This window comes from Etheostoma cragini, chromosome 5 (genome assembly GCF_013103735.1).
Source record: "Etheostoma cragini isolate CJK2018 chromosome 5, CSU_Ecrag_1.0, whole genome shotgun sequence".
Classification (NCBI taxonomy): Eukaryota; Metazoa; Chordata; class Actinopteri; order Perciformes; family Percidae; genus Etheostoma; species Etheostoma cragini.
In genome coordinates this window covers 7,799,460-7,821,245 of record NC_048411.1, presented here as the reverse complement: position 1 = coordinate 7,821,245, position 21,786 = coordinate 7,799,460, and the positions used below count along the sequence as shown (strand labels likewise).

Below are 21,786 nucleotides of genomic sequence, written 5' to 3'. Positions count from 1 at the left end.
GTTCTGAAGGCAAAAGGGGGTCCAACCCGTTACTAGCATGGGGTACCTAATAAAGTGGCCGGTGAGTGTATATATCTCCCATCCCAGAATGCTGTGTGGACTAGCCAGACACCTGAATCTGGGACCTCTACCTTTAACTTGACCTTTCTAGCTCAGAGTGATACACTCTGGAGGAATGTGAGACTACTACAAAGCAAGATCAACATGCCCTGGATTTATTTTAGTTACCCGGCTTCACCTAACCTAACAACCGGGGATGTGTCCCGACAGTGGTTATCAACAAGTTCACTCAACCAGGGTTTCCCAATCAAGTTACGCACGCGTTCACATAAAAGAGGCGGTGTTTGCACAGCATGACCAATCACAAACATGTTCCAGAGCTGCATATTTCAAATAAGAAGAGCAATTCTACGTAAAAATTGCGAACACAGGCCCAGTTTTACAGGCAGAACACAATACAGTTGCTGCTTCCTAAAATCGAGGGGAAAACTGGCAAAAAATAGCCGATGATGAAAATGCATAAATCTCAATGTTTATCAATCAATATATATCTATCAATAACCCTTCCCCATCAGTCAGGCATCACATCATCCAACCACTAATACGTACATGTGTGCTTTCCATAAACTGTCGTTGCTTTAGCCTATTATTTCAGTTGCACGTACTGAATTTCAGTACGTAATTCCGCCGCTGAAAATCTTTATCTTTCATAAAAATACCCATCAGGGAATGTTAACAGCAGTCGTCAGTTTGTCGCACCTCTCTTTCTCTGTGGAGCGAGCTCCACCGGATCTTCTAAGAATAGTGACGGCATTTTCAGTTGAGTATTGGTTGGTCAGTAGGTGGTGCTTTTACACGGGTTGATCTCTAATCTCCAACATAGCCTGCTCCCGACCAGGTTAGGATTTCGGTATAAGTTACAACAGCAATTTAAACCGGCAAGAAGTGATCCACCATTGTGATACACAAAGCCATGGGTTAAACCTGAAGTCACCTCGTATTGCTTCGTAGTACAAGCCTTAAAAATTTGTACAAGCCGTAAATTAATTAATAGTACAGACCTAAAATTTATTAAAAATAATACAGCACTATAATAGCGGTGAGAGGGAACAAAACAGTGTGGGACGAAATGCTAAACAATGAGCCAAAACACCTTATGAAGCTCTATGAAGCTGAGGCAAGCTGCAGATTCAGTTGATTATTCTTTGTAGGTTCATCACTATAAACAACCCATTTCACATGTCTTCCCTGTAATACTTTTGCTCTTCTTCAATGTCTGTGTGCAGTGGTGGAATGTAAGTAAGTACATTTACTCAGACTTAAGTCTTTTCTTTTCATGCCATTTTCAACTTCTACTCCACTACCTGTCAGAGAAAAGATTTACTTTTACTCCACTACATTCATCTGACAGCTTTAGTTACTAGTTAATAAAACACCCAACAACATACAGGTCTACAAGTCCAGCTGAAATGATTTGCACTTAAACACTTTGTTCATTGACAGAACTGTTTTGATCGTTTCCAGTTTCTAGAATGTGAAGATTTTTTCGGCCCCTTCCTCCAGCCAGCTGCAAGTAGCCAAGGAGGACACGGAAGATTAAAACAACATGATGGAGCTTTGTAGCCACTCATTTGGCAATGGGTTGAATGTAACAGACATTAATTATTATCAAAAAGTTACGCACTAAAGCTTAAAGGATCTGAATACTTCTTCCGCCACTATCTGTGTGACTGTGTGAAGCACAGAAACACAGTTACAGATCCTGAAACCAAAGCAGAGTGACACAGCGTATCCTGTACCTTTTCTCCGGTATTCATCTTTTTGCTGGCAGAGAAGTCTTTCAGAGAACGAGTTACAGCCCTGTGAAGATGAAAATGAGACAGAGAGAAAGAAAATGGAAAAATTGTCTTTGACAGCTTTGTGACCTAGCTGTTGGGTTAGAGGTAGATGAAGTTGTTGAAGTGAAAGCCACTCACGTTGACACTTCCGCGATGTGCTTGTGTCTCAGAGTCAGCCACAGGTCATCATCCTCATCCAGCAAAACCTCCTTCATTCTCGTCTCTCCCATGCCACTGGTCTCAAAACTGACAGAGGGGGCGAGAGAGGTTTACGGGAGTGGTTGAAATTATTACTAAAGCACACAATGAAAAATACGTTGAGGAGTAAAGCCAAGACATTTGTTTTGCCACAAGGCCACCCTGCCACCAACAAAATATATAACTAAGTGACAGTCAAAATTAGGGCTGAACAATAAATCATTCTGAAATCGCGATTTGAAAGAATTGGATTAGATAATTGTTAATGGAATGTGCAAAATTTAGTTGAATGTTTGGTTTAACAATTTTTATTCCACTTTTTACAAATAATATTTACTGTTTTTTCATAAGATGAATGCTGGAATACTGTTACATATCAGATGTGATATTGCTCCTAAACGTTTTTTATCTGTTACATAGTGAATATTAAACTTTAGCTTAACTTGAAAAAAACTAAAGTGCAATCAAATCGAAATCACAATAACTGGCAGAAAAATCACAATTTGATTTTTTTCCCAACATCATTCAGCCCTAGTCAAAATAATCAATAAAAGACAAATACTGAAATGACAGGTTCCCTCTTTGCTAAGTGACTCCTGTGAGCTATCAGATCTCCTTCAGAAGTGTCCTATCCAAGGTTATTATATTTTAGAATTCAACTAGTTTTTGTTTTGTATAATTTTTCCTTGACTTTTCAATTACATTTTAGTTAGATTCCAGAGTGTGTTTGCTAGTTTTAGTTACAGTGAGTTTTCAAATATTTAGTTTTACAGTTGTTTTAGTTTGTTTTGTCAGGGCCAGGTATAATGTCTAAGAAGTATGTAGCTACACATACATGTACATACAAATTGCTTTGGTCTGAGAATATGATGGATTTTTAATGTTAAACTTTGCTCTAAAAGAGTGTCCTATGTGAAGCAGTTTGTAAATAGACAAATAATTGTTTAACGACTACTCTATCACTTTAACATTGTTAAGGAGCCGTTCACACACATTCATACATTGTGGCTGAGGCTGCCACCTGCTCATCAGATACACATTCACAGACACAGATGGCGCAACATCGGGAGCTATTCAGCGTTCAGTGTCTTGAACCAAGGACACTTCAGTTGCACAGCAACTCATGTCAAGTCCGTTCAGTTTCTGTAAAAACCCCAAACAGTACAGTAAACATGAGTTACGTTAATCTTTATCAAGTTTTTATTAGTTTTTTGACCTGGCAATATAGTTTCAGTTTAGTTTAAGATTTTCTTGAAGTTTGGGGTTTTTGTTAAAATATTTTCCACTGCTTCTTTTCCCTTTAGTTTTAGTTTCCGATAAAAACCCTGGTCCTTACCGGTAGACGTCGTTCTCGATGCCCAGCAGATCGTAGGCCATTGCCTGCAGTGTGAGCTCATGCAGGAGAGGTGACACGGGATCAAAGCCACGATCCAGAATGAGCAGCTGAGTACGGGACTTGTCTGGACCCTGGAGGCATCAGAACAGAAACAAAACACTGCATACACTGTATAGGACGGACAGATGTTTTGTACTCAACGTTCAATATTGCTAAATTACACAGGCTTTTCTGGTCAGATGAAGCATGATAATTTAGCTAATATAAACTTTGGGTATTCATACTACTTCATGTCCTTTAACCCTTGTTTTGTGTTCCATCAACCATGCACTTGTCGTCCACCTGAGTTAAAACAGGTGAAAATCAACACTTTTTCTGAAGCTTTTGTCTCTTTTTTTTACACTTTTGGCACTGTTTCAATGTTTTTGTAATATTTAGCGCTTCTTTTCACTACTACGCACAAACAACACTAACTTATTACTATCAGTTTAACACATAGTCCATAAACATTATTTATATTTAATTATACCTAATTCTTGAGTTAAAAAATTAATTTTAAAACAGGGCAAATTTGACCCTAAGACAACACAAGGGTTCAAAAAATGTTGTTGATTGAAAACATTAAATCTCCACTTCAGTTATTAACAATTAACAATAAAAATAACTGCCTAAGTTCTAACTTGATGAGTATTTATTTGATAATTTTGAAAGGGTCTCTAAACCAATATTCCTCCAGCTGAAATCAAAACATAAAAATCAAAAAAACTGAATTGTATCATATGATTGTACTGTTTAATTAAGCGCCATTTAGAGTTGAATATTAATATTTAAAATATCTCCATTTGGAATGGAATATTGGTTCCTGCTAGACTATGCTAGGGTGATTTGCTATATATAACATTATGAGTGCCTGTAAATGTACATATGTAAATGGTTCTCCCCCCTAGAAACTTAGTCAGTTAGCCCTACTTCCCTACCTCTCCAATGGTAGGGTCATCAGCCTTGTAGCCGTCTAGCTTCTCCTGAAGCATCTGGGCCAGAACTGCACAGTCTTTGTACTCTCTTAACCAACACACACAGACACACACACACATACATACACACACACACATACAGCATCACAATAAATACTGCTTTTTAGTAAAATGTCCTCTCATGTTGAAGTTGTATGTTGTACAAACAGCTGCAACATGTAAATGAGAATTATCTGAAATAAATAGCCTAGGATATATTTAAAAGAAAAAAATGTATCTCTGAGAAAGCTCCTTCACTTGTTTTCAACAATAACTGATTAAAAGAGCTAGGGAGAGAGGAAAGGAGTGTGATGGATGTACTCACAGAGTGACGGCTGACTCATTATGAATGGGTCCAGCAGCTCCGTCTCACACGCTACTACTCTACGAACTGAAGTTAGTTGCATTCAATAACTTCTTGTTTGTTTTTCGCCGTGCCGGCTGCGACAGCAGAGTTACCGGCGGAAACACTGGTACAACAACAGGTTTGCCTCTCGTGCTTAACAATATACAGCTGTGTTAATAATAATTAAAAATGTGGACAAAAGTCAGGAGTGTGGACTGGCGCTGTCGCCACTGTGTCTCTACATGTTGCCAGGAGCCGTGTGTGAGTGAATGGGGGCGGGGCTGCGCGGAGAGTAAGAGGAGAGATCCAATCACAGCCACGGCTTTACAGTAGAAAGGGATGAATTTAAAATATTGATCACGCAAATTTGATTGTGGGAAGCAAAAAATCGTGATCGTGATCAAAATTTGATTAATTGTGCAACCCTAACCTACTGTACAATAATATTTTGAGTTTGCTGATTGATCTGCAGGGACCCTGCCCTCTACCCTTTCTTATTATTTTACTATGTGCATGACTTTTGTGGGCATCAACAAAGAGCTTTAGTCCCCATGCCCAAGCCAATAACAGCATGCAGGTTTTGCAGACCCTTCTCTTTTGTGTAGTACTAGATGCATAGAAACTGACTGAAGCATGAAGCTCTGCGTTCACTCACTGTGACACCTTCCCAGGAGTGTGAGTGTGTGTGCGTGCGTGTTTGTTTGTTTATTTTAGCTATATTAGCATTCAAATAGGCAAACAAAAACCCCAAACCCCTAAAAATGACTTAGAAAAGGGTTGCTTGCTGGCCTTACCCTCTGTATCGTACTCCAGGATACTCTTTGAGTGTGGCACAGAGGGTGGCAATCTGCTCAGCACAACGCTCCAGCATGTTGTTCTTCACGTCAGCCTTAAAGGGGCTGTAGAAGTCCTGAAAGGCATCCAACTTGTCCAGCGAGAAGACCTAGACACAAAGAACATGACAGGAGAAAGATAAGGTTTCTGGAATTCAACTCGCTACGTTGAATGCACCTTATGACTTCACCATTCTATTGAAGATTTCAAAAAATCCAAACGCCTTTTCATAAAAAATTAGCATCTCTCAAAAACTAAAAAATGTACTGTACGTAGTTCAAATGACTTAAGGTGTGTTAAGAAATATATTTTTTTATGTTTCTACATTTAGAAATCTTTTGTATCCATATGTTTTTGTGTTTATTTAGTAAATTCTTAAAAACATCAGGAACACCAGTTTTTAAATGTTTTTTTTTAATTCATGACACAATTATATACATTTATTAATTATTATGGAAATTTAACTTACATAACATTTTAGCTAAAGCTGAACTAAGCAAAAATAAGCAAAAATACTAACGTATGAATTGGCCAAACATTTCTATTGCAGAGCTGTTTAAAGGTAAAACAATACATACAAATATTGGCCACCATAGCTTTTGTCTAGCACTGGCACTCAAATTCTGACACTAATTAAATCCTTTATCACACGGTCACCTAAACCATGCACCCATCTGCTGACTCCATCACATGATAACAGTCCCTGTGCTTTCTCTTGTCACATATCTAATCCATGCTACCATTGGCTGCAGAGTATGAGCATTAATTCTGTCAGCAAATGAGGTAAATGGATGAGAAGCGGGCAGGGGCAGGGCGGGTATGATTTGTCCATCCCTTTCGGGATTACAACTAGAGGAAAACAGCAGAAGATTGAAGGCTAAAGCTGATCCACAAAACACTGTTGGTCTCAACCTCCTCAGCAAGGAACTGTGTCAATTTATATTTTTGAAGTTGAAAGGAAAGATGTTGTTGCCACATAATCTACAAATGATAACAGTATGTTTAAGACAACAAAACCAGTTTTTATATTTTTAGATCAATATATAACGTGTAAAATGTCTTTGTAATATGAAAGGCTGTATTCGTAGTAATGAACCTGCAAAGAACACAAACTTTGGAGTTAGCTCAGCTCCATGGAGCTTTTTAATTACGTTCAACTCACTGTTTTGGTTTTGTTCAACAGTCTAAATAACCAACTTGTTTTGTGTAAACATCCAACAAAAATTTCTCAGTATTTTCAGGATTTATTTTTTACCTTGTGGCTACATGTTGGATGTTCAGTAAAACATAAAACACACACAAAGTGATAACACCATGACGCATGCAGCATTTAGATGCATTTTAGATGTGGACTTTAAAGGTGAGTTCACACCAGGTTTTACAGTATGTAAACTGTATACACTGACCCACACAATAGCTATATGCACAATTACTTAATCTGTTAGAAAATGTTGTTGTTGTACAGTATGTTGCACTACAATGCAAAACCTCATTGCATAAGATGGCCTTGTTATATTTATTTAAAAAAAAACATAGTTTACTGTATCCATCCTCCTCAAAAATTTTCATTCAGTTCCTAAGTGATGATGTACAAGACACACACACACACACACACACACACACACATTAAATTGAAATAACGCAATAAGAATACCCTCAAACAAACTCCACTCAAAGCAACAAGAGAGATTTCTCTGCCGGCCTTACACACTACTGAGCGAAAACCTCCCATCATACCTGAGGTACATGATTAAGAGCAACTGCTGTGGTCTAATCCCAGTCCAGACAATGTTTTACCTGAGATTCATAGGGCAGGAAGGCGATGTGGATCTCAGTCAAGGCCTTCATGGCTTTGGAGGCGCGGGATTTGGTCAACAGTCCAAACAACAAGTCTGGAATTGCTGGCGAGAATCACAGAAAAACATGGTGATTTACTGGGATAGTTAGTAGTTAGATAAAAAGAAATGGAAATGTTTTATCAATATTGAATGTTGTACTATTGAAATTATTCAATTCCACTAACATGTGAAGAGATTATAAGGTTTTCATCATGGTTTTTATACATGAAGGTCAGTTTAATAGTCACTGGAAATACTACACAACTTGTGAAAATAGTAGTATAATGTCTTCTGTGGCACTGGAGGAACTTTGTTTGAGAACATAATAACACTGTTGATAGGATCCAGCACCCACCAGAGTTGTTTGGAGGTGTGTGGCTTAAAGCGTAACTCTCGCCAAAATGCATTCTAGGGTGTTTTGTTAATAGACCTGAGTCAAACTTTTATTTAATGAGGACTTTTAAGATTTTTCCTATTTTCATTTTCGGTCAAATGGCCTTTTAAATGAGAGTGTTAGGGGCACTACTATGACTACAACATTTTTAAAACACTAAGAAAGCTCGACACAATATGAAACTTTGCTTGAAGTATCACCAGGGTCTCTACACATGAACTCAAGCTTTGAGAACATTGTTTGTGTACACAGAGTTTACTGAAAAGTAGTTTTTGTTTCCGGGCACTACTACTACACTAAAAAAAAGTGTTGATCTCCAAATGCGACTGAACGGACTCCAAAGGAGGAAATGTTAGTCTTATATGAGGCTCCTTTTCTTTCTTGACTACAAGGTCAATATTGTTTTTACTGACAAAAAATTCACATTTTATCCATGCATTTATATGGAACTAAGCTTTAGGAACTTCCCATCTTTACTCCCCACCCACCACCTAATTTTCTAGTCTCTTATTCTATTGTGTGTTTTATTATTTATTTTAATGGATTTTATTTTAATTGTTTTTATTAAGCTGGAACAGGTACACAATAATTTTCACTGCCTATTGTACTGTGTATTATTGTGTATGTGAAAAAAACTACTAACAATTATTTCCAATAATTTGGTGCCCCCCCCTCCAGTTACTCTGAGAACCCTCTAGGGGGCCCGGACCCCCTGTTGAAGATCTCTGGTCTAGACTAACTGTGAGTTAGTAAATGTCCCATCTGTAGTGTGGGATGGATTTACTCACTGTCGGTGAAGAAGACGTGAGCTCCTCGGTACCTCGGTGACTTCGGGTCTCTGAAGTCATCAATCAGACCCTGAACAGACTGAGACAGCAGGGAACAATGTTTTAGCATATGACAGCAATGACACTCAGGACAATTCTGTATTTTGTTTGAAAGTAAGTGAAAAGAAACATAAAAACCCCTCCATGTTTCTTAATTTATCAAAACATGACTTTAAAAAGAACAAGAATTGCAATCTTTACAAACCAAATTTACCATAACTCCAACTGGAACTGCACTTTGAAGTATTCATGTGACAAAAAGTTAGTTGCAGGTCAATAGCCATGTTTCAATCTAATTGTCCAGAAATGTTGAACTTTTCAAATGTTGCAAAAAAAACAAACTAGACTACACAAAGCGTAGTTTTGTCACAAGTTGACATTACGCTTGGTTTACGATTGCAAACCAGCTTGCTAAATCAAAGAGTTTAGAAGCTTAGTTCTTTAGTTCAATGGAGAGAGGTAGCATTGTACAGAGGTTTACTCCTTGATGCAGTGGGCCTGGTTTTGACTCCAACCTGTGGCGTTATGCTGTATGTCGTTCTCTCTCCCCTTTCATGTCTTCAACTGTCAAAAATGAAGGCTGAAATGGCCAAAAAATAAATCTTAAAAAAGAATATAGGGTTGTGGCAGAGACATTTGGTGTCAGCGAGACAAGCGTATGTGTGCAGGGCCATACGATTCAAGCTATTGAACCAATGTTAACGTGGCTGAGGCACAGGCTATAGTGTACAGCGCACTGGATGGGACCTATGTCCCATCGTCCATCCGATGGATACTGGGTCTATAGGCATGTGAGTTACATGTTTGCTACGTCACAAGTCTCCCATTTTGCGCATTAACTCTTAAAAAAAAAAAGTCAAAAACCACCTCAGACGAGCATAATTCTTCTTCAAATTTTGCCATTGCCATCAACATTTTTCAATGCCATACTTAAAAATGTGCATGAAAACATGTTGAAAGACACATGACTAATGTATTGTGTATGACACTGTATGCACTGTACCATGGTACATACACATCCTCTATAGGAGCTGTATCTTTGTTGTATCTTATTACCTCATCTGAGGGTGTGATCAGGTAGATGGCCTCCATGCTTGGCAGAGGCTCACGTGGCTTGCCTACGTCTTCTACAACTAGAGATAACAGGAAAATAATTATTAATACTCATCCATCAGCTTGATTAGACTAGAACTATTCTTTCTAACTCTGCCCTGCACAATCCTGCACAAAGAAATGGAACTGTTATTGAATGAGAGCATACATTTTAAAATCAGGTAGGTAGGTCAAATGTAACGTCAAGTTTTGAAATATTATTAATTTCTTAGATTCTTCTGTAGTTCAATGCCAGTTATTGTAAACATTTAAGTCAGGTCAGTATTTTATTGTTATTTTATGTTTAATTTAAAATGTTTGTGTAGTGAGCCTTTCAGTTTAGCAGTTGCTGTCAGAGCTTATCAATATGCTTTCTGTACGGTGGCCTTGAGAGGCCAAAGCACTGCAATTTAAGAGAGAGCGAGAACACATGCAAATAGATCACAACACAACTGTGTAATGTATTGTGTTTTCTTAATATGTTGTGTTTTTGTTATGTTTTGTATTGTGATCTAGTGGCATATGTTTTTTTAAGTTGCAGAGCCTTGGCCTCTCAGGGCCACCGTATTTCTGGACCAAGGTGGAGGCTGGGGGGTATGGCCTTTACCAACTGCCCCTTTGCTCCTTTGAAAGCCATGAGGTCTCTCTCTCATGGGTGGGCAAAATTCTCTGGGCGGGCAAAGCAGAGAAAGGGGAGGTAACCTCATGACCTCATAAGGTGCAAGATTCCAGATCGGCACATCTGAGCTTTCATTTTCTCAAAGGCAGAGCAGGATACCCAAGGCTCGCTTTACACCTATCACCATTTCTAGCCACTGGGGGACCATAGGCAGACTGGGGGAACTCATGTTAATGTTAAAAAAAAACGTATAAAGTGAACTTTACATGCCATGGGACCTTTAAGTATACGCTTGTTTTTATAGACATGTCTAATAACTTTTTGCCTAAACCTAAGCGGTCCCCAAATGTTAATAAATTAAGGTTGATTGGTCTGCCATCATGTCCCCCCTCAGTCAGGTTTGATCAAGACACACTTGATAGGCTATGTGTTCTATTTTGTATAGGCTTCGCCCTCTAAGGGCTACGCTATTGGGGGTTTATCACTTTAAGCATGCATAGTCGTGGAGATTTTCTTTCCAGCCCTTGTGCCCAGTACGGGCCTCAACTACGTCTGCATTTACTGTATATTTTCACAGCGATTCCGTTGTTCGTCTCCCACTTTTTCTTCAATTACGCAGTGTGAAGACAAGAATTTCCAACGGTGCTCGCGTCTGCCCCTCCTGCCGGACTGGCTATATCCCGCCGCCGGACTTTCACCCAAGCTGCGGGACCTGCCTCAACGCCGTTCTTGTTGGCCAGGCTCTCACCCTCCACACCTCCTGCCAATTTTGACTCGCCTGTCATCTAAAGAGCTAAACTGACAGGCGGAAGCTTTTTTGGTCTTGCCAGGCTAGCGGGGACGGGAACGTTGCTTCAGAGGGCCCCAGTCTCCACCGCCAAAGCTCTCTTCGCTGATCTGCCAGAGATCATCAGGAAGGCGGCAGAGCGGAGAGGCATAGCACTCCCGGCGGAGCTAAGCGGGGATATTTGCGCCCTGGAGCCACCCACGGTGGCGCTGTCCAGGATCATGGCCTGGCAGACTGTGGCCCAGCGAAACACCTGGATCCCCATGCCTCAGCTGCCAGTGGCAGTTAGAAGCTAGTTAGGCGTCTGTACGGCCCCACAGCTCCAGATGGGCTTTTTGGGCCAACTGTCCTGTTCTTTAACTAAACCTAACATCCCGTACTTGTCTCGTTCTTCTTTAACTAAACCCAACTGTGTCCCGTGTGTCACAGAAACGTACTTTTATAAGCCCACCCACAATCTTTACCTTAACCTGACTGTGTTAAAAGTAATGCCAATAGTCCAGACCAAGCACGTTTAGATATGACGCTGAAGGAGACTTTTACCGTCAATAAAAGCCCTGAAGGGACCGGACTAAGCGTCATTTTACGCGATGGGATTGAGAATGTGTTGTACTTACTGGTGATTCCCTCTGACATGATGTCTGTCATCTTACAGCAGGAGGAAATCATCCTCATGCTCAGCTTGTCCACAACCAGCACCTATAACACAGTTGCACACAGCAGGGGGCTTCAAACAGATTTTATTTTCATAACTTTTATATGACATACATATTCAGTGTCAAGATCAAAGGGGAATGATACCAAGCTTAATTAGATAAACAAAACGATTACCTTCCACTTTCCTTTTTCTCTGGCCTTCTTGATGACATTGTTCATTATCTCTGTGAAGAAGGGCAATGTAATTACAGAGCAGTCAAGACATCAACCTAAAACCTGGATGCAGGGCTGTACTACTCAAGTCCGGTCAAGGTGGTCTCAACTACAGCCCTACCTGGATTTCACATAAAAATTATTGTAAATGTTTTAGTGTTATTAGATACATTTACCCTCAAACGCATTCTATATGTATGAAAACGAAAATATAGAAATTCTAATTTTATTTTAGGCTGGATTGTAGTGCTTATCAAAAGCTACTTTACTCTATGCATTGACAGTGACTTACATTACTTTTAGAATCAGATTTATGTGTAAAGATTTCTGCCAATGAGTGGACATAACCACTCTTTGCATTACACTTTTGTATTGTTTAGTAGTTTTCTTTACAGAAATTTTAATACGTTGATTTTCTTTAGCTTTACTTTGTAAGTGTCAAACCGCACTTTAATCCAAAATCTAATCAGCAGATATCCCAAGACTTTGACATTAAAAATATATCTCCAAGGCTTCATTGACCAAAGCTCTACACTGAATACCCAGTCTTCTAGCATAGACTGTTTGGGCAAGTGCTAAGGACGAAAGAGACTGTCCTCCCAGCAAGTACGACCTATATTTATGTTTTTAATGGCAGCGTCCTCTTGTGGCTGTAGTTGTTATATATGGACTTGAGACCAACTCAAGACTCTGTTCTTTGGACTCGTGACTTGAATTGGACTCACGGACTGATGACTTTTACTTTGACTCAGACTCGAAGATATATAAAATCGGACTTGAGCATTCATGAAAAAGGACTCAGACGTTGGATGAAGCTTTTGACTAAATAGGTTATAAAAAATGATATAAGATGTTACACTTTTCCTGTTTCGGGCTCCAAGACCGGCCGGGAATTAGTTGGGGAGACGTTCCATCCAGGGTTGATGTTCTTTTGGGGGTAACACTCTTTACTTTAGCGACAGTATTAACAAAAGATGACGCAACCATGTTATGAGGACCTTCTTTGTTATATGTTAACTGACTTTACATTGTCTTTGGGATCTCTTTTTTCTCAAATCTTTTCCTTACAGCCACACGTACGCTTCTCAGTTGGACACCGCCACCACTTGCTCCCTTGCTTGACAACACCCTCACTGACGACATTAACTTAACTCTACATTCTCGCACTTACTTTCACTACTCTTGTAACAAAGAAATTGATATTGATATGTGCAACTGTAGTGCTTGATTCGCAGGCTCCCTATTACATGTTCACATTTGGAAATTTGCCTCCACAGATTACACATACATCCAATGCTGGAAAGAGCAACACTAAAGGTTATTTAGAAAAAAGTCTGTAAATAAACTTCCTTTTCAATTGTGACAGTGGTGTGATTTTCGTTTAACTCTTTTATTAGTATATCAGTTCTTAAAGGTGCCACAGTGGAAAAACTCGAGCACTTGGACTCAAGACTCAACTTAGACATGACAGTTGGTGACTTGACTTAGGGCTGGGCAATGTATCGAAAATATATCAGCATCGTGATATGAGACTAGATATCGTCTTAGATTTTGGATATAGGTATATCGTGATATGACCTAAGAGATAAAAGGCGCCACAGGTACCCCACCTTTGTCTATCCATTGCAGTTGCAGAAGCTGCTTCAGGAGACGCACACCAGTCATACGTTCTGTACTTTTAATTAGCAGTTCTTCCCCTTGCATGATGAATAACAGACTGCCTTTTTGTTCATTGCAACAAATTTGGGTCCTCAGAAATCGCTGTGCAACTTGAAATTTCACCCAGCCTGCCTTAGAGAGATACAGATTCCCCGTCTATTCCACGAAAGAGAAGAATGACTCTTAAAACCTGTACTCTTTCTTCACTGAGCTGTTTCTTTTGCTGCCACCCAAAAAACAGCACATTGTTAACTTGCTGAGGAATAACGGACGTTTGTTAAACTCAAAGAAAACAGTGGATGGATCAGACAAACAAAAATACACGTACACTCACATACACATATATATACCTACATACGGTGGCCGACACGGGCAAACGCCCTGCAGCTGCAGAAAACACATGCAATTAGACAAAACAGGAGCAAACTAAGAAAAACAACTTCGTTAATTTGACAACACATGTGCAGCATTTAGCAAACGTGCTGCATATACCCACAACCCAACCAAATACATAAATGTGTTGCAAATAAAAAACTGTGTAAAAGAAAAGCACAAAAACCACAAATGCAAAAAACAAATGCTCCATCAGATTCCACAACGGAAGTGCTCCAGGCCTCTAGAGGGAGCGCTAAGTGGAACAGCTGATCTTCAACCCCACGGGAGAGAGAGAGAGCTCTCTGCCTTTTCATTAGAGTCTGGTTAATGTATATTAAATTAATATTATTTATGTAATATATGAATAATATATAGTCTATGCTCCCGTTTCATATCCTCCGACTTTTGCTAGTCACCGAGCTTTGACTTTTCAAAATAAAAGCTTGCGTCTGGTCCGCTATGTCTTTGTTGGCTACTTTGGTGTGGTGGATGTTTCTGAACTAAAGAGTACGGCAATCCTGCTAATGAATACAACTTTTTCAGCAGATGTCTTACTTACAACACGATGGAATTAGCAGTTTTGTGTTTATATGTTTGGGTGGGATTTATTCAGTTTGATAAATCCCACAGTCTCTATCTCAATGACTGGTTTACAGGAAGGGACAAGAAATCCTGTCTACATATTAATTACTTATTTTGTTGGTAACCGTGACACTTGAGGAGGCTACACTTCAGTAATGCGCCTTTTCGAACGAACCATATTCCCTCTCATTTAAAATGACTTAAACAAACATCTAAGTTAAACTCGGATGCAGTTTTAATTGTTTTATTACCACGAGTTTGCAGACACTTCTCTGCTGATTGAGTATCTCACCTGTAACATGACCGAGACACACCCTTCAAAAGAGAGAAATCATATCTCAAATATAGACTTAATATTTGCAGCAGCACACCGTTTCACACTGTTCTGAGATTGAACCATAGACTGTGTATTATTATTATGATTGTTATTATTATTATTACTAGCATATTAATATTAATTAATAATGTACAATGGGGTTGAAGATCAGCTGTTCCAAAAAGCTTTTTTTTTTTGCATTTGCATTTTTGGTATTTTCGTGGTTTGTGTGCTTTTCTTTTTGCATTGTTTTTTCTTTGCAGCGCTTTTATGTGTTTGGTTGTGTTGTGTGTATTTGCAATGCGTTTATGTATTTGGTTGTGTTGTGTGTATATGCAGCACGTTTGCTGAATGCTGCACATGTGTTGTCAAATTAATGAAGTTGTTTTCTTAATTTGCTCGTGTTATTTCTATTTGTATGTGTTTTCTGCAGTTGTAGGGCGTTTGCCTGTGTCGGCCACCGTACCTACATGCCCTACACTAACTCTTTAAAGGCACAGATGTTAGTGTAACTCATGCCATATTGGCACTAGGTCCACTATTTCTGCTAAATATCAATATAAATTAAGATCACCCAAATATTCTTAACGCTCTTATTTATGTTTTAATTACAGCTGGATCTGACGGATCAGTGATCATATTCACTACTTCAATGTTCACCTTATAAGTGTAAGATAAATATTTGCATTTTTAAGGGAACACCCCTTTTGAGACTATAGCCACAATTCATTGAACCATAAACCCTGAGTTTCTAATAAAGTTATAAATATATCAGTATTATTATATTATATTATATAACTTTATTAACATTGATTAAATACTGTTGATAATTGCTAATAACTGAAACCGGTTTCTCAGATGCACTTTGGAAATACTTATTGTCAGGCACCCCCCCGCTCTGACTCTTTTTCCTGTCTCTATGTCTGTTTTCTCGGTCTGTAACGGCACGGTTCCTGTTGCCAAGCAACCTGGGGAGGTGTGGTCTCCTTCATTAATCCACACTATCACCTGTTCTGGCTCAGCCTAATTATCGGCGCCCACCTGTGTCTCATCATCACCACCGGCTCTTATACCGTGACCTGACATCCAGTCCCTGTCGGATTGTTAGTCTTCATCGTGTTTGGCACCTCATCTGACTTTTGCTAGTTTGTCTTTTGCTTCGTGTCTGTATTCATGTTTGGTAACTTGTCTCTGTCTCTGCTCCTCCATCATAGAAATTCTCCTACGGACCATCATCACTCTACTAACCTCCGGATACATCTTCACGCCCCTGCCACCACAGCTATTTTCCCCGCTATGCCTTGTTTGGTCATCTGGCTTACAAACTATCATCAATAAACTCTCGTTGGTTTTCCCTCCGTGTCTGCGTTTGGGTTGTTTCTGCCAGCCGGGTCTGACAACTTATTATTTATTATACAGTTTATAATGTAACACTCCAAAGAAAACTGTAATCATTTGGATAGTGAATAATGTTCATCTAAAAATATGTTTTCTTTACATAATGGGGCAAAAGGATTTTAACCATGTATGATTCCCATTATGGTTGAAAAAGCAAATTCCTAAACAACTGTATGCGGGTAAATTGGTACACATGGCATGGTCAGCTTATTGTTCTAGCTACGTGTTGAAATCAACCAGAATTTTCCTTTAAGTCTTGGTCTTGGTTCATCTTTCTACTGTTCCAACAATCAGCACTCTGGTTTGGTAGAAATACAATCTGGTGTGTTTGGCAATGCCAATTTAGGAGCGGTTTCTGGTTAAACAAAAATGATCTTACTCTTTAACAAAAAAGGTATATTACTGTGGGGGTCCTTTCTGCCGAGCTTTCAGACACTTATGAGAACAATCTGAGCCAGTCAGTGACAAAAGCAGCACTTCTAGTGGAAACTAGTGTACATTTGCCTTATAGGGTTACATTGCAGCCCGAGTTGCAACATTCTCACTCAATACAGGACCAATCTAAAGATTTTTGTTCACATTAGTCACTTAGATACCACTGCATGTGATAAAATGGTGCAGGTTAAAAATAAAACTTTAATGATAACATTACATGACCACACATACCAAAATGACACAAGCACACAATCTCATGATTGTGAAAATCCTTTTCCACGAGGGACAGAGTATGCAGTTGCCGTGTAAGGAGACAGCAGAGAAACAGAGGGACAGAGGAATAACAAGATCCCTCATCACAAAACTGGATTACCACACAAACAAAATAATAACATATACACTGTAACATAATTATACAATCAATAATATAAAAATTGTTTAACATAGCATGTGTCAGATCTACTTGTGTTGCTGAGGACAATCCCATTTTCTTTCACTGGAGGTTTAAGCATCTGTCCCGTCTGTCAGACTGAACGATGCTGGGAGGAACAGGCCCACTGCAATCACTGCCTTTAATCTGCCAATCCTCCCAATCCTCTTACCCCATCCACTGCTCCCCACCCCTATTCCTGGGCCGTTTCTGTGTCAGCAGATGTGACGTCATGGGACAGCAGCATTACTGGCTCACAAACAAGCACACACACACACACACACACACACGCATGCACATGGTTACACAGCACTTGTCAACATGTGAGCCATTGAGACATTTCACTTGAGAAGCTGCTCCTTATAGTGTCATGAGCGCATTATCGTGACATGATAATATTAAGCCAACTGGGGGGCTAATGACAATAGTTGTGAATGACATAACATTGTTTTTTATTCTTTAATCACAAATGTTTGTCAGAAATGTAAGGTTTATATGGTTTATCACAAAACATGTGCATAAAGGTGGTTTGGATATTTCCAGTCCCACACTCAGTCAGTCAGTCAGACTGTGATTTCTAAAGGGGACGCTAGTGATTACAGTTAGTGTGAATGGTCCTGTTATCCGCTGTGTCAGCAGGATTAGGAGGAAGTGTCCATGAAAGAATTGGACTCGACCTGAGAAGATTTCACAGGCGTGACAAACAACAACAGGCTGCTGTTGTGGTAGATAGATAATACAGGTTTATAATATTGTACACAAAGAGGGCTATATTTTCACTTGAAAGTCAAAGCCACATGTGAAATGTCACAAGCACTTTTATTAAAAGAGACTATGATCAAAATAAAATGGAAAGACAGGGTTTTCTTCTCTGTTTGAAAATATACAGCTGCAACTGTAAAAAAAATTAAATAAACAGCAGGTATTGTATAAAAAAACGCCTATCTTTACGAATGAAACAATAACATCCAACTATAAATTGAGGAGTCTCCGTGCCTGTATGTCCCTGTGTGTCTATACAATAATGTGCTTATGACACTTTGAGCAGCAGCTCTCCTCTTTGAAATTTCACAATGGCTCTCTGTGGAAGCAGGACATGTGGACTTATTTTGGAGGATGAGTGCTGTGTAACCGTGTGTGTTTGTGTGTGTGTGTGTGTGTGCGTGTGTGCGTGTGTGTGTGTGTGTGTGTATGTGTCTGTGTGTGTGTTTGTGTGTGTGTGTACGTGTCTTTCAAACAATCCAAACAACAGATGTCACAAGCAGCACACAGTTGCGAGGCTCTGTAAAGCAGCTGGGGAGGGAGTTGCTACTTCCCTGTAGCTCCCTTATCCAAGACAAAAACATGGACTATATATTGCAGGAAGCTAACATTACATGCATTATAGCTCCCTCACACAAGGCAAAAAAGTGGGTGATATATCACTAGGAGCTAACGTTACATGCATTTTTACAATCATAATAAACTACAGTGTTGTTTTCATTCTGCTATATTTTTGGACTGTGACTATGTTAACATTTACATTTGCTACTAAGCAAAGACCCAAATACATGTCTGAAATTTAAGAATCTGCTTTGCACATTGCAAGTGTATTGCTGAGGACCAAAGGTGGATAGTAACGAGTCTCATTTACTCCGTTACATTTACTTGAGTACGTTTTTGAAAAAATTATACTTGTAGGAATAATTTTAAATCATTACACTTTTTACTTTTACTTGAGTAGATTTGTGAAGAAGAAACTGTACTCCTACACCGCTGACTTAGGCTACAATGAGCTCATTACTTTTCTTTTTACCTCTTTGGTTAAGTCCTGTAGGATTTCCATCTTTTCCAATTCAATTCTAAAAATCCTAAGGGAATTCTATAAGAAAAGTTCCTGTTCTTTTAAGACTTTCACAGACCTGTTGGAAAATCTTTGTCTTCTTCTATTGATTTAAATAAATTCCTTTTGACTTAAGCTGCAGCGCCACTATTGGTGGATGTGAATGAGAGGTAAATTATAACGTGCTTTGTTCTGTAACTAAAATAACGCTTTGAATGGGCATGCCACACAAGAGAGACAGCCGGACTGAACAACAACTTTCTTTGATCACGGAGCCAACTGATACTGTGAAATTATCACACTACACTGCAGACTAAGTACTCAATTTACAGAGTGACGGGTGACTCTTAAAAATGAGTCCAGGGGCATTAAATGTGCATCGACAAGTCAGCGGCATTACATATGTCTCTTCTATGAAAAAAACTACAATAATCTGGTTATGGGTCACATCCTTTGCCTGCATAAGGCGCAGTCTCACTCCCTTTCACTCTTAGAACTTAGGTTAAATTACATCCGGTGACTACCGTTCTTGAGTGTTTTTCACGTAACGGTCAGCATAGTCTTGCTATACCACAGTGCTGTGGTGGAGGGTCTGGCTAGTCCACATAGCATTCTGGGATGGGAGAAATATAGGAATTTTGGGAGCAAAATGACCTCGGGAAAGAACTTGTTAAGGTGAAATGCATACGTTCAAGAGACAATGCTGTCCGATGTTGAAAAGTATAAAGATTTACTATCTACTATAAAGGAAATCCCCTTGCCATGAAAATCATGCAAACCATTAACTATTTACAGTCAATTTATTAAAAAGATTTCAGGCTAAACTGTCCCACTATTGCATTCTGTACAAAAGGAATCTGTGCAGGAAACCCCTGCCCCCACTTTTGTTGTCATTACTTAGAATTCCTCATGGGGGCGACAGAAACTATGCACTATAGCTTTAATCCCGTCTGGATGTTCAGGGATTCACAGAACCTGGTTACAGCCAGCCAAAAAGCAACAATCCATATAGCAGGTACCAGGAGGAGTGGGAGCAACGTACTTTTACAATGCCGCTTCACAAGCCTTTTCCAAGTCTGCAAGAACTATGTGGCATTTTGCACGCAGGGGTGGCAGAGGTCACACTGTTACATCCAACATAGTCGTTGTGTTTCTTACAGTTTACTTCATGTTCATGAACTAAATTACGTTTTTACTTTTATAGGTGTTACTGTTACTGGATGTTGTTTGAGGCCATATGATCACGCCCACCCCAACCTTACCTGTCAATGACGTGACAAAAGTGGAACCAAAATAGCGGAAACCGCTCACTGACCATGTGTGCTATTTTCCCTCACAGAAGAAATGTAAGTAGCTTAGGCTGAATCCCAATCCTTCCCCTTACCCCTTCCCCTAGCTTTTGCGCGTTCACGCGGGACCTAGTTCTGTCCCAATACCTATTACGGCCTAGGGGAAGGGGATAGACCTAGGGCTGTATGGCCCTTGGAACCTAGTGGAACCTCACTTGAAAACACACAGGCATCAATGGCTGCCCATTGACCAGAGAGACACATAAATGTAAGTACTTTCAGCTTTAAATAAATGATTAAAAGGTTACGACAGTCTTGTTTTGTGGTCTATTCAGTCCTGTGCATATATACTTGCAACCATGTTCCTAACTGAAACTTTTTAAAAATCGCTAGCTTGCAATGCTAACGCTAATCACTAACGCTAATCGCTAACGTTGATTTGCACAACAGTCCCACATATTTCTGCCTTGAATGGACTGTATATCGCATAGATTGTATAGCTATATATATATATTAACGGTCTATGATACATTGCTACGTGCTTAACATATACCGCCCTGTATCACACAGGAGGACACAGCAGCTGATCCACTTTGGGGCTGAAAACGAGCAGACGTTTCCTAGTTCATATGTTCATGTTGTACCTATTCATTATTGCATTGGTAGCCTACTGTATTATTGTAATAATTTGTAATTAATTCCTGTTCATTGTTCATGCACTTGTATATTGTTGTTGGTTTTGATATGGGACACTGATGAAATGTGAGGGGGGGGGGGGTTACTGGCCAAAAGGCTTCAGACTGGTCTGGAATATCAGAACAGCTGTAGTTAATTTGTTTGTTTGCAGTCTTGTGTGTATTTTTTCAGTTTTACACATATGAAGCCTTTTTATGTGTGCGACATGTTAGTTATGGTTCTTAAGGTTGATAATGGTTCTGTAACATAATTTTATGTTTTTGCCTGTTATGTTCAATTTATCACCAATAAAGACAGATATTTGTCAACAAAATGTTTTTGTGAACATCAATGACAATCAAAACTAATCTACTACTAACATAACTACTCTAATGATAATGATACCCAGCATGTCATAGGGATTGACTGGCCAAGGGGACTGGCAGCACACATGGAAAGAAAACCATCTCAGTACTGTATTCACTGTCGTCAAACATTTATGACATCTTAATGACAAGTCCACATTGTTTCACACAAAGATAAATGTTTTTTTAAGTTTAATAATTAGGCCTGCAATGACATATTTATGACAAATGATGTTGTCTAGGTTAATTTCAAGTTATAAGAAAGAAATTGACAGGTTATATTGTCTTATGACTGTATTATGACTATTTGTTAAAATAAATAAATAAAATAGTTTTTCTCATATCCCGATGAAAATAGGTTTTTCACTTTCTCGATTTAAATTCACCCAAAAAATATTGTACTTATACAATCTAAGTGAAATATACTGCATAGCAAGATCTATTCATT

The 21,786-nt window shown here is 39.1% G+C and overlaps 1 protein-coding gene across 1 annotated transcript in view; it reads right to left on the bottom strand.

Moving 5' to 3' along the window:
- Positions 1-12,019, bottom strand: part of stxbp1b (syntaxin binding protein 1b) — a gene marked incomplete at its 5' end in the record, with an annotated part of 29,420 nt that extends 17,401 nt beyond the window's left edge. Inside the window, 10 exons of the mRNA XM_034872221.1 lie at positions 1,800-1,860; positions 1,977-2,084; positions 3,373-3,503; positions 4,350-4,434; positions 5,526-5,674; positions 7,363-7,466; positions 8,586-8,664; positions 9,681-9,757; positions 11,740-11,821; positions 11,954-12,019. Coding sequence (XP_034728112.1) covers positions 1,800-1,860; positions 1,977-2,084; positions 3,373-3,503; positions 4,350-4,434; positions 5,526-5,674; positions 7,363-7,466; positions 8,586-8,664; positions 9,681-9,757; positions 11,740-11,821; positions 11,954-12,019 — 942 coding nt within the window. The remainder of the gene's footprint in view (positions 1-1,799; positions 1,861-1,976; positions 2,085-3,372; positions 3,504-4,349; positions 4,435-5,525; positions 5,675-7,362; positions 7,467-8,585; positions 8,665-9,680; positions 9,758-11,739; positions 11,822-11,953) is intronic.
- Positions 12,020-21,786: the final 9,767 nt, after the last annotated feature.